Source organism: Macadamia integrifolia, chromosome 13, assembly GCF_013358625.1.
Source record: "Macadamia integrifolia cultivar HAES 741 chromosome 13, SCU_Mint_v3, whole genome shotgun sequence".
NCBI classification, from domain to species: domain Eukaryota; kingdom Viridiplantae; phylum Streptophyta; class Magnoliopsida; order Proteales; family Proteaceae; genus Macadamia; species Macadamia integrifolia.
The window spans coordinates 15983110-15997023 of NC_056569.1; the positions used below are offsets into that span (position 1 = coordinate 15983110).

The following is a 13914-nucleotide window of genomic DNA, read 5'->3' on the forward strand; positions in this document are numbered from 1 at the left end:
CTTACTTGGTTAGCAAGTTAGAAATTAAATTAGAAGGTTTTATTTCCAGCATTGGTTTCCTTTTTTATTATGTCTGTGTCCAAGCAATGTAAGGTTATTTAAAACCCATCAATTATAATGAGAGGACAGATTTGAGTTAAACAAAAAAAAGATGGCTTATGCTGTTGTGTTGTGGGATGCAGTTGGGTGAGATGCCTAAACTTGAGGGGTGAGATGCCCATTCCCTAATTCTTCTTTCACCCTTCTCAACCCTCCATCAAATTCTCTTTCTTTTCCTATTTTCCTTTTATTTGTTTGCTTAGAACCAAACCTATTGGAGGACATCTTCCCTATTCAGCTAGATTTTGAGATCCTGCCTGGGATTAGGATCACTTGTGATTCTAGTTCTACATTAAGGAGATAATAACTCTGACTGTGTTCATCTTGGCAACACGAGCAAAGGTCTCTTGGTAATCGATCCCATATGTTTGAGTATAGCCTTTAGCAACCAGCCTTGCATTGTGTTTAAGTGTGAACACCCATTTGCAACCAACTAATTGCTTTTGCAGTTGAAAAACAACTAAGTCCCATGTGCCATTTTTGTGAAGAGCTCTCATCTCCTCATTCATCGCCTCCTTCCATCTAGGTTCTGCACTTGCCTCCTACCAGGTTTGAGTAATAGAAATAGAAGACAAGGAAGACACAAAAGCACGATATGATGGAGACAAGACATTATAGACACAACATTAGATATGGGGTGCTGAGTACGAGTCCTATTACGTTTTCCATGAGCAATAAGAACATCAAGAGACTGATCAAAACTTAGGGGAAAAGAGATACCTGGGAGAGTAGACTTAGGGTCAGAGGGAAGTTGAATAGTAGTGGTAGTGTGAGTGGTGTCAGTTTGTCTATTCTTATGAGAGAACAGCTGTATCACGAGACCTTGTGTTTTTTACTAAACCTGTTTCTCCCCCTGAATGGGAACCTCTTGACCAGTAGTCGTCTCTCTTGTGTCCCCCCAAGTCTTTTCCCGTTCATCCATAGGGAAAAGTAAAGGACCATCAAATAAGGGAACCTATATCGCTTCTTCACTACCAGAAGACTCCCCCTGAAGAGGTTAATAGTAGGCCTCTGTCTCTCAAAAGATTACATCCATGGAAACGAAGAGGTGCCAAGATGGAGGATGATAACACTTGTAACCCTTTTGAGTAGGAGAGTTGCCAATGAAGATGCATTGGAGACCCCTAGGGTCAAGCTTGGCAGTAACCTGATGATTTCGAACAAAACAAACAGATCCAAATACCTTAGGCGGAACAACAAAGGTTCGTGAACTAGCTTGTATCTCAACAGGGCACCTGAACCCCAACACACGTGTGGGCATCCTATTAATGAGATAGGAAGCAATAAGGACATCCTCACTCCAATAAGTTGTAGACACCTGCAACTCAAACATCAAGGAGCGAGCAATCTGGAGCAAGTGTCTGTTTTTATACTATACCGCCCCATTTTACTCTAGGGTAACCAATCTTGTCTGATGGATGATCCTATGATAAACCAAATATGATTGAAAGGAACCATCCATATAATCCCTGCCATTATCTGTACACAAGATCCTGACCTTAGCATCAAATTGAGTCCTCACCATGCGATGGAATTCCTTGAAGCACTTAAACACCTCACTCTTATGATGGCATGATGCAATAAGAAAATTCAAGTAGCACGAGTATTGCAATCAATAAAAGTTACAAATCATCTATATCCAGATGTAGAGACATGATGGGCAGGGCCCTAAACATTAGAATGAATTAAAGCAAAGGGAATAATATTTCTATTATCAAGAATAGGATAAACATTCTGAGTTTGTTTTGCAAACACATATGCATCACAAATAAACTGGTCTTGGGTACAATGTTTAACTAAAGCAGGGAATAATCTAGATAAAGTGCCCTATGGGGATGTCCCAGATGATGATGCCAACTAAGGAGCTCCAAAAGTGCCATATCAGAAGATTTGTGAAGAGCCCGTGGAGGTCCAATGTCTAGTTAATAGAGACCACCACACATTCTACCATTTCCAATTGTTGCCCTCATCACCAAGTCCTGAAACATACAATGAGGAGGGAAAAAATGTGACTTTGTAGTTAAAATCTTTAGTAATACTACCAATGTATAACAAATTGATAGAAAACTGAATAACATGTAAAACAGAGGACAGGGACATACTAGGTGAGCACCTAACGGAGCCCATTCTGGCAACAGTGGAAAGGGAACCATCAGCTACACGAACCTTTGTGTTACCTGAGGAAGGGAAATATTTAGAAAAAAGGTGGGCAACCCAGTCATATGATCAGTAGCCTCAGAGTCAAAAATCCAGACCTGGGAAGCCATAGATGCACTATGACCATAAAAGATAGTACTTGGTTGGGTAGAGTGAGAGGCAATAGTGGCTGGCATAGAGGAGGCAGCAACAATAGAGGAGGATTCCATCTGAGACAAAATATGACGTAGCATAGTCATCTTGTCGTTAGAGAATGAGGAACCTATGGGAACTGAGCAATCAATGTTATCAATAGTTTCAGATTGATTGTCTTGAGACTGAGAGGACTTTCTATGGCCTTGATTTCCCCCATGCATATTTGTAGGTCGCTCGTGGAGTTTCCATCAAGTTGCCTTAGTTTGACACTCCTTGCCACAGTAGTCACGCTTGAAAACAGACTTGTCAGTGGAGGGAGGAGTATTGGTCCTAGCACCAGAACTGGTAGAACCTTGTGTAGAGAGTAAGGCAGAGCGATCCTGAGATCCAGGCTAGAGCATCTTAGATTGGCGATTTTCTTTACGTGAATCAGAGAAAAAGCTTGTTTGAGACTAGGGAAGGGATCATGATTGAGCGCATGTGGCCTAATCTGATCAAATTCCTCATTCAAACCTGCCAAAAAATTATAGACACGAAGCATCTTCTCACGCTTCTTAAAGCCTACAACATCAACATCACAGATAGGTTGATAGGTCTTATAGTGGTCAATTTCATTCCATGTACCACACAGTTCAGAATAGTATTAGGATACTGTGAGTTCCTTTTGTGTAGCCCTAAGGAGCTTTTTTCGCAATTCAAAGCACTGGGCACTAACATCCACTTGAGAATAATTCCCTTCACAGCATTACAGATACGGGCAGCAGTATCAAGCAACAAATAGCCTCTAGCAATAGAGGGGGTCATAGAATTGATAAGGTAGGACAGTACCATGCAATTGGCAGCATCCCACTTGTCCAGAGAGGCAACTGCAGTAGTAGAGCGAACAACAGTACCTGTAAGATATCCGGCATAGCCATGCCAACAGTAGACAGGTAGTAGGAGCGGGACCAAATCAGATAGTTGCTCCCATCCAACTTGATGGAGCTAACAAGAAGGGTAGGGTAGTCGCCATTAGAACCACGAGACCCGCCATCCTGAAGGGCTGATGTCCCAGAGACTTCCGTCGCCACAGTTGCTGATCCCAGGAACAATCACAAGGAAGGGTACCAGTCCAGGTCTAACCAAGCATATGAATTCGGATCAAGAATGGGACCAAAAAAGTCCCTCGGTGAGAGAACACTCACCATCAAGGGAGAGACCCTAAAAAGGGCAAAAGAGAAGAGCTGCTAATCGCGGGAGGCAAAGGCCGCTAGAAGGTAGGAGAGAGAGAGAGAGAGAGAGAGAGAGAGAGAGAGAGAGAGAGAGAGAGGTGATAGTGGTCAGCTGTAAGAGAAACAACGAGTGAGAGAAGTGAGTGGCAGTCGGCAGGAGCTGGAGGCGCTAGGTAGAGGAGGTGGTTGGTGGTGGTTCTAGGTGGAGAGTAAGGTTGGGGGTGGGCGGCTAGGAGATTTGCATAGGGAGAGAAGAGAGAGAGAGAGGGGCGGCAGTGGTGATGGCTAGTGTTATCTTAGAGAAGGAGAAAAGGTTTTTTCTCTAACTTGCACTGGTACCATTAAGATTTTATGAAGAATGTGACTTGCACCTATAATGAGCACAAACCTTTCTATTTATAATGAAATAAAACCCTAAAGTGTGCTTAAGGGTCCATTTGGATAATACCCCTAAAACCCATTATTACAATAACTCATTATTCAGTAGAAGGCATGGGTGCTTTACCCTTGTCCATTGTGGCTAGTGGAACTTTGGTAGGAACACCGGTTGACTTGCCTGCTGGAAAAATTGATTTAACATCTACGGCTGGCAGATTGAAATGCCGAGGGGCTGCTTGAAGTGTGTCTTCAAAGTCCATGGCCTTCTCGAAGTAGTCGTTCAAATTGTATACTTCAACCACGACCTTCTTGTCTCTAATGTCAGCCCTCAATCCAAATTTGAAATGGGATAAGAGCTGTTCGTCTTCTTCGTCAATGCCAGTCTGGGAGAGCAGGTCATTAAATTTATCAATATATTATTCAACAGTCATTGTACCTTGACGGATAGTGTTGAGCTGATGCAGACGTCTATGGTAGGAAGGAGGCAAGTACGCATCCTTTAAGATTTCCTTCATCGCTTTCCAAGTGGTTGGTTCCATATGAAGGCGGGTCAATCCAAGTAGTTGGCTTCATATGATGGCGGGTCAATCTTCCTTCCTGCATGTGCCATCGAGCTTTGGCTCCTCCGGTGACCTTGGTACTGGCCAGCTGCATCTTTTGTTCTTCGGACAAGGGAAACCACTTGAAGTAGTCATCTAGTGCATTCAGCCCGTCATGGAATAAGATGGGATTGCGATCCCATTATATTCCTTAAGTTCCAGCTTCACCTTGTGCTTTTCATCTCACTGCCGATGATTGCTGTAATTATCATCTTCATCATCATCATCGTGATAGTCATTATGGATTACCCTTCGGGCTGGTCGAAGAGGAGGTCTAGGTGCACGATGCACTTTAGATTGCTGTCCTCTTGTCTAAGCTGACATTTCCTTAACTCCTTAAACTCTTTATCCATGGCTGCTATTTTCTTGGACAACTGCTGAACTGCTAGAACAAGAGTATCAATAGCATTGACTTAAGCTTGGTTGGAGCTTTTTTCTGCCATAGCTCTGGGACCAATTTATGTAAGGCTGAATATGGATATACTCAACCCCAATTATGAGTCGAAGCTCCAACCTGAACTAATATAACAATAGATCAACACCTAGGCCAGAAGAAACCCAATGGGACTGTCGGGCAGCAATAAACAACAAAATAAGGACTTGGTATCCCCCCCTGTTCAGGCAAAGATTAGGATTAAAACTACTCTAAAAAATAGGTGTTATAACTCAGAGGTTAGACCTAGATTTCAGATCAGAAGCAGATCAGAATAGGTTACTTCAAATCAGTCAGCATTGACCCATCTTTGACCCTGATTTGAAGACTGGATCTACATCATTACCTTAGTTGTATGATACAACTCAGAAAGGGAGAATGCTAATAAGATAGAAAATGAAGAAAAATACTGGTTAAGAAGGGTCAGAGAGGGCACTTAACTCATGGGTTAGAGAGGACCACTGAACTCTGGGTCTCTTGGGGACTCTGGGATTCATTCACCGCAAGAGGGCCTCAAACTCACAATGGGATTCACCATGGCACACACAGGTTCCAGAAATACAAATTATCAATATATATAGGGGAGGGGGAAAAGAGCCATTGGAACATAGCCGTTAGAAAAGAGCCGTTGGAAATGTCTGGTAAAGAGCGCTTTTGAGAAAAGAGCCTTTCCTTGAGAAAGATGTTGGAAGAGAGGAAGAAATTGGAGTGGGCATTAAATGCTTATCATTATAACTACATCACTTTACCGTTGTCATTGTAATTGTCATTATTATATTATTATTTGGTTATTCATTATGCATTAGGGGAAAACCAAAACCCATACAAAATGAAACTGCCAACCTGCTTATATTCTTTTCTCCCTACAAATGGATTCCTGACCATTGTGGGTGACTTCCATCCCATTTAAGATTCAACTACCTATGTTATTCGGCTATTCCATGTGCTACAGAATTTGTGTCTCTAGGGAGTGTTTCAAAGCCACATTTGAGGTCTACAAAATAGGGGATGTATTCTAAAGTCATGTGGCAAGATCCTACTGTTCCTCCCCCCCCCCCCCCCCCTTCTTTTTTTTTAAGTAACAATAATAGTGTAATAACTTTAACAACAATTATTAGAACTACAACTATAACTTTTTGGGTGGACCTTGGTGCAATGGCAAGGTTGCTCCATTATGACCAAGTGGTCACAGGTTTGTGTCAGGAAACAGCCTCTTCATGAAGTGGGGGTAAGGCTGTGTACATTAAGACCCTTGCCAGACCCTGCAGTGGTGGGAGCCTTGTGCACTGGGTTAAGAAAACTATAACCATTACAATAACAATAACTGTAACTATAACAATAGTTATAGCTATAACTATAACTATAACTATAGCTGTAACTATCCATTTTTGTGTTTTAATTATTCTAAACCGTTTGTTCCCACTCAGAGTTGGGAGAGTGCACAGTAATGTCTAGAGTACAGGTACACATGCATAGACATACATGGGATGTGTGCCAATACAATAGGAGTTATTTGATTGAATTAGATTCTGAAAGTTGTCACTCATAGCTTCCCAAGTATGTAGTGCCTACGATAAGTCGATTTTGCTTAATGGTTATGCCCCCAATCCTTGGCTCCACTTGCAAGCTTTGTGCTGGCCAATTTCATCTTCCGTTCTTCAGTCAAACGGAACCACTTGGAATAATCATCAAAAGCATTCAGCCAATCATAGAAAGCAATAGGGTCGTTCTTCTCGTTGTACTCCTTCAAGTCCAGCTTCACCTTATGTATATCGTTGCCGTGTTGTTGGGTCCCGTCGTACTCGTCACCGTCTTCTTCTTTATGATGGTAGTGGTTGGTACCATAGTTTGAGTTCTCGGCGTCACTAAATTCTCGTTTTTGGCTTTGGTGAGACGAGATCATAGGTGATATTGGAACAACATTATCTGGCTTGAAATCTCAGTGTCTCGCCGAGATTTCAGTTCATTTCTCGCTTTTGACTCGTTTCGACCTAGTCACATGATGTTTTAAGCCCTATTTCCTTGGAACAGCGATAATAGAAACTGAATAACATCCTTTAAAGAAGACAAGGAAACAAAGGGGAAAATGAAATTTGTTGGAGGGGTGAGAAGGGGGAAGAAGGGTAGTTTGGTTCTGGCCTCTCACCTTCCCCTGGGGATCTCACCTTCTCATAGTATTGGGTATCTCACCCTCTCTGCTTGACTGTCTCAGCCATGGAGTAAACTCTTATCTTTTTATTAATCAAATCTTGTCCCAAAGAGCTGGGATTAATTACAATCAATAGGCTGGTGAGGCCATTACAACAAAACAAGAGTTTACTCCATGGATCCAAACTAAGCCTTATCCCAGCTTAATGGGGTCGGCTACATGGATCCAAACAAATAAAGTAGGGAAAACTAAGGTCTAGAGAGAAAAAGGGGGGGGGGGGATGAAGAGATGCAGGAATGAGAGGAGGGAAATGAAAACGAAAAATGAAGAAAAGAACAAATGAAAGATGAAAGTAAGAGGAAAGAGGCACAGCTCAGCAAGTCAGGAGAATAGGAAACTAACTAAGCTCCTACTAAATTGCTTGCTTGACAAGAAAATAACAAACTAACTACTTTGTTCGAAAAGAAGGCAATAAAAGGAAACTACTACTTAATCACTAAGCAAAGACAAAAAGAATAAATCTGAATAAATCCCATTGCTGTAGAGATCAATTCTCGCAGTCCATGTAAGGCCTGAAACAAAATTGAGGGCTTCTAGAAGTCTGGATTGATGCTGCTGACTGGGTCTCCCAAAAGGAGAAGTATGAACCAGAATAGGAAACAAAACTGCAGAAAATATTATCCCAAAATATTCTTCTAGTAGATGCTTTTGCATACCAATCGATAGCCCTTACTGCCCCAGTTTCCCTGCTGCTCGATAGCTGTAGAATGACCCAAATTTTGGGCCAGCCTTGACCCAGCTTTGACCACCTTTATGGACTCGATCTACATCATTGTCACTTTGTCAGAGATTTTGTGATGCAGAAGTTGATCTCCACTCCATTTTTCTACTCTATTCAACAGCTTGATGACTTGTTTACCAAAGCCTTGTTTACAATTATGTTTCTTCAAGGTTGTTCCAAGCTGGGCATGGGTGATATTTATGCTCCAACTTGAGGGCGAGTGTTAAAGTTAATGCAGTATATGAATTATCCAAGAGCTATTTTGCGAATATTTCTTTGTATAAGGGCTTATGGGAATGGTTTAAGAACTCGGCAAGATCTCGCTATTACTCGCTATTTGAAAATAGCGTGACAAGATGAGAGGCAACATGTAAAAAGTGCAATATCTTGGTCAAGATCTCGTCGGTGAATGTCTCGGTCTTGACTCGTCTCGGCACCAAATCACATGGGGTTTATAAATAATTTCGACCCTCAACTTGACCCAACTCGACGTAACTTGACATTTCTCGCCTATCTCGCATTGCTGTAAAGAAAAGTGAACTTTTGGTGGATTTTCTTGCCAAATTTCTCCTCTACAGTGTAGATTAACAACTTCAACACTTGGAGATTGGAGAATTATCACTTTGTCATTTACCTTTGGTGATCCTTTTCTTCTTGAGAGCAGTTTTAGGTAAAAAACAATTTCTCAAAACCATTTTTTCATAAAAACATGGTCAATAGTTGTTTGTTTTTATTGTGGAATAGCCTAGGGTGAAGGGCCAGAAGATTTCTTACATAGGGTACAATGTCAAAGTACCATTTTGGGTTTGATTTAAAAAAAAAAAAAAAACTGATGTTTCCACTGTGTATAGAAGGCCTAACATAGGGTTAATGACAAGTTTTAGGGGCTACAAAGACCATATGGCCACCGAGACCAACCATCGAGTTGACCAAGAAAAAAATACAAGATCTCGGCGAGATTTCGCCATATCTCTCTTTTTTAGTTTAGCGAGATTAGGGGCGAAATCGAGATATTAAACCTTGTTTATGGGTAATTACTTATGTTAGAGGTCTGATTGTAAGTAGTTATCTTATAAGTATTATAAATACAAATATACTTGGTGGCTACATTTAGGGCATTCAGTGTCTACTGTATTGCCATCTTTGTTTTTTACAATTAGGGAGAGGGTTCCCTAAAAGGTAGCATGGCCCCTACAACAGCACGGGGACCAATGGGAGCACACGCAGAAGCATCAACAGCAGCTGGATCTCTGTTTTTCATGTGGTGGGGTGGTCATATTAACCCTCCTTGTGTCTGGGTGTAGAGGCCACACTGCCTTGTTGGCTTCTTTTCCATTATCACTATCATAATGATCATTATCGTTATCATCATTATTGCTTTGTTAATTATGTAAATGTATATTCATCATGCTCCTCTGCCTATTAACATCTACATACCAGTCAAAAGATGTCACTTGAGTGAATGAATAAAAGGATAAATAACATGTGTCCCTAAGTTCACTTAAATTCTCATTCCTCATTTTCTTTTGGGTCATATTTTTTTCTCTCGATAGACCTTTCTGTTTGAACATGATTTGTTTGCATACACCATCTATGATATGCATCTCGACATATTGGTAATTTTTTTTAAGCTCCTTTTAGGCTTGTATGTTACGCATCTTGACAGATTGGTACTTTTTTAAGTGCCTTGTAAGCTTTTTTCTAGAATCTCATGCTTCATGTGTCTCAACCATCCAGGCTTCATCTCGGAATCAAATGCATCCAGAACATGAACTGAGTAATCATCACCGTCATATGGCCATGTCAGCTTCTAGACTTGCTTTTCTTGGAGTTCCTTCTGTTAAATCTGAGGTATGATTCACTTATTAGCAATCCCCACATTTTTAGGTTTTTAACAGTTACGATGAAATTCAAGATTTTGATTTATTCCAAGGCATGGTTCTTTGCATGATTTATCACTTAATTTTCAGTGTCATGAGTATGAGAGGGTGAATCATGGTTATTCAGGACATTCTGGATATTGGTATCTCACCGCCAAATAAGAGGGGAGATCTTCTTCTGGCAATGGGGTCTCCATTTGGTGTTCTCTCACCTCTTCACTTCTTTAATAGGTATTGCCATCAAATGCCCACCCCAGACATTACTGGCTTTATAAGCTGACTTTTGCATCCCCTAAGGAGGTAACACTGCCTGGGTTGTTTGGCATTGATCTACTAGGGGATACAAAATCTGAGTGCTATTTAAATCGAGATTGCTTGTAACATTGGAAAATTGTGAAAATTCATTTCTGATGTTTCCTTTATTTGAAACCTGAGATTTGTAAGACATATTTCAGGAAGACGGTTTCTGTGTAGTACTCTGAAGATTTTGAAGGCACTGAATAAATTTCTGTTTTGGCATAGGCAGATCCTGCCACAGGCTGCCAAATACGCAAACCCAACTGAAACCCTGATTAAGCTGCCGAGCCCTGCCTATGAGGGAGGAGGGTAGGGAGGCTCAAGAGTTCTGGCTACTTGTTCAACCTGCCTCATGGCCATTCCTAATTCTGATCCAATTCCAGGACTATGTGTCCTGTTCTCTTTACATTCCACATTCACAATTATGTGGCATCCCTTGTTTCATGGCATACAATATTTGTGAAATGTTTGGATCATGACTCCTCTCATGTTTAATTTTGGTTTGCATTGTATTGTCAACTGTCTTGTGCTTTGGGGTCTTTTTATGTGATTTTTTTGTTGCTTGAAGCAGTATTTCTGTAGGATCTGTCGCGAACTGTTTTCCATCGAGTTCTTCTAACAACACACTACTGATGGCTGACATTCGGTGCCTTCCTGGTGTGTCATTATTTCTTTCTTGCATTACAGAGTCGTTCATGTCGGTGCATTCTTACTCCATTTTGATACTAATTATGCCAGGGATGGAAGGTGGTCCCATTTTTGATCAACATTCAAGTCTTATTGGTATCCTAACCAGGCCCTTAAGACAAAGATCTGGTGGTGCTGAAGTTCAGGTACCCGGGAGGCATTTGAATATATTGTTATTTAGTTCTTATTCATCTTTAACAGACTATGTACGCTCTAGTTATGGATAACAGCTAGTGATTCCATGGGAAGCCATAGCAACTGCTCAGAAAGACTTTCTGCGAAATGAACCTCAAAAGTTGATGAAAGGGATAGCAAGCAAGGAAAATTTGCAGATTATAGGGAGGGAATGTTCACCAAACAGTCAGAATGCACGTGGATCCTTTAACTATGTTCATGATCATCTAACTTCTGATTGCTCTCCACCAATGCCAGTTGAAAAAACCACGGCTTCTACTGTTCTAGTTACGATTGATGATGGAGTTTGGGCTTCAGGTGTCTTACTCAACAGACATGGCCTCGTGCTCACAAATGCTCATCTTTTGGAACCATGGAGATTTGGCAAAACAACAGTACAAGGTGGAAGAGATGGAGTCGCATCAAAAGCAGTGTCCATCTTCTCTGATAAACCAATGTCTCAATCGCATAAAGACATTGCTGGTCCAGTGGAAATTCAGAGTCTAGTTCCAAAAATGGCAAAAATATCAGATATTTCTTTTTTTGATGAGCATGATGGATATAAACTGGACTCAATTTACAAAAGCCCCAAAAGAATACGTGCTCGCCTGGATATTATGGGCTCCTGGATTTGGTGTGATGCTAGGGTAGTGTATGTTTCTAAAGGACCTTTGGATGTCGCCTTACTGCAGCTCGAGCCTCTTCCAGATCAATTAAGCCCGATTATGCCGGACTTTGCGCGTCCATCTCCAGGATCAAAAGCATATGTTATTGGACACGGACTCTTTGGACCGAGATGTGGTTAGAGATTGATACTGCTGTTTCGATGTTCTTATTTTCACTGCCTAAAGAATCTGCTTTCCAGCTTTGAGTTTCTCCTGATTTTGATTATTGACTTCCTCTTTTATTTTGCATCAGATATCTACCCATCTGTCTGCTCTGGTGTAGTTGCTCGGGTGGTGGAAGTACAGGTGCCTTTCTACTCCAGTGGTAGTAGTCCACAAAAGAATGGATCAAACATCTTACCTCTTATGCTTGAAACCACTGCCGCTGTGCATCCTGGTGGGAGCGGCGGTCCCGTTCTTAATTCAGATGGGTATATGATTGGACTTGTAACAAGGTATTATGTAAGGCAACAATCCCATGCATTAACAACTTCATGCTCAATGAATAATAAATAACTCATATATCTAATGAGGGGCATCATAAGGTGAATAGAATTAACAATGAGAAAGGGTCGGGGTAGTTGCTGCAGTGACTTCCACATGTGTTTGTGTGGTTACTTCCAATTCACATATGTGAAAGGAGATTTTGTTTTGGAACCTTCTGTTACTTATCTTGATGTAATGGTACCATTAGCGGGCCCAACTTAGGTAGGTGAAAAGGTAGTGCATTGGGATTGTGCTGCATATTTTTCTACAGATGCCACCGGTTGAGATTGATCAATTATCTTAGTTGCATAAAGCATTATCGTAATTTGTAAAAACAAATTCATCGTGTAGATTGAACTTCAATATTTAATGGGATATTTTCTTGTTACAGCAATGCAAGACACAGTGGAGGAACAATGATACCCCATCTTAACTTCAGTATACCCTGTGTGGCTTTAGAGCCTATCTTCAAATTCTCAAAAGGTCAATTAGTTCAGTTCTTTCATACATAATTGGTGTGATCTGACGACATTGTTATGCTTAACAAGATTTTTTTTTTCTGAAATCTGAGAATAGTTGTTTTCCTGTGGCAGACATGCAGAATCCATCAGTTCTACAAGATCTGGATGAACCAAATGAACGCATTTCTTCTGTATGGGCTTTGATGCCTCCACTGCCTCCCAGCCCAAGACCCCAACTTCCTCATCTGCCACATACTCCATTGGATTCCCAAAAAGAGGGCAAGGGTTCTCGTTTTGCAAAATTTGTCGCTGAAAGACACAGTGATGTCTTGCCCAAGTCAAACCAGCTTCTCAAAGTATTGAAGCTTTCCGGTGAGATTCTACGCAGTAAATTATGATCATATGGGAAATCAACTGCGGTCGATTGGGAAGATGAATCGACCCAAGGGAAGCTAATTGGGAACACCCTCCACTGCTCCCGTGATTTGTTACAGGTTTTTCGTTGTCTGTACCTACCAGTTCAATGTCCATTCCTGTAAGTTGTTGGAGGTTAGCTGTGAATTTTGTAACTTGTAACTTATTATGCTTTTTTTTTTTTCTAATTGAAGAATGTAACTTATAAATTACTATTATGCCTAAGCAAAGCAATGGTCCGGAAAGAAAGATATGGGATAGGTGAATAAATTTTGTCCACGTTTGTGAATGCTTAGGGGAAATATGCAGCATATAAATGGCTTTGAATGCACAGGTTCGGTGCAACTAACCAGGTAATGGTCATGGGATCCTGTTTTCGCAGCATGCTTGTAGGAAGTTGAAGTCCTATTCAACTTGCTATTGTGCTTCTGTGAGTGATGGTGCTACATCGGAGGAAATTACATGGAAGGTTGGGGTGGATCTGATCAGTTGCTTCTGTGGTGGATTTTGCGACAGATATGGTGGTCCAAACAGGTTATCAATGACCTCTCCCAGACTCCCTGCCTACCATCAGTATCCATTTGTGAAGAGAAATGGAAGGTTTGTGAAACAGTACTGATTCTTAACTTTTCCAAAGCTCCCAGAAACTAATAGAATGCACAGAATACAGTTTTCACTTGTTTCCTCTCCAGATTTGAGTATTTGACACACCAGGTTGATATGTTGAAGTAAAATCCAATCACAAAGAATTGTGGTCTGTTTTCATAAACTCTCTTGCACTGTAAATTTCTTGTCACTTCTTCTGTAGTACCATCTGATCTCGGGAATGGTATTTCTGACTTACAATATTCTACTTATAAGTTATAACATCATCTTAATTTTCACATTAAAAAAAGAAAAAGGAAAAA

General features: G+C 41.0%; 1 protein-coding gene across 1 annotated transcript in view; it reads left to right on the forward strand.

Annotated features, from left to right (window-relative positions):
* Positions 1–13295, forward strand: part of LOC122059547 (glyoxysomal processing protease, glyoxysomal) — a 31739-nt gene extending 18444 nt beyond the window's left edge. The window contains exons 7-14 of the mRNA XM_042622387.1: positions 9680–9793; positions 9950–10053; positions 10691–10776; positions 10858–10952; positions 11037–11781; positions 11899–12100; positions 12523–12614; positions 12725–13295. Coding sequence (XP_042478321.1) covers positions 9680–9793; positions 9950–10053; positions 10691–10776; positions 10858–10952; positions 11037–11781; positions 11899–12100; positions 12523–12614; positions 12725–12990 — 1704 coding nt within the window. The 3' untranslated portion in view covers positions 12991–13295. The remainder of the gene's footprint in view (positions 1–9679; positions 9794–9949; positions 10054–10690; positions 10777–10857; positions 10953–11036; positions 11782–11898; positions 12101–12522; positions 12615–12724) is intronic.
* The last annotated feature ends 619 nt before the right edge of the window (positions 13296–13914 follow it).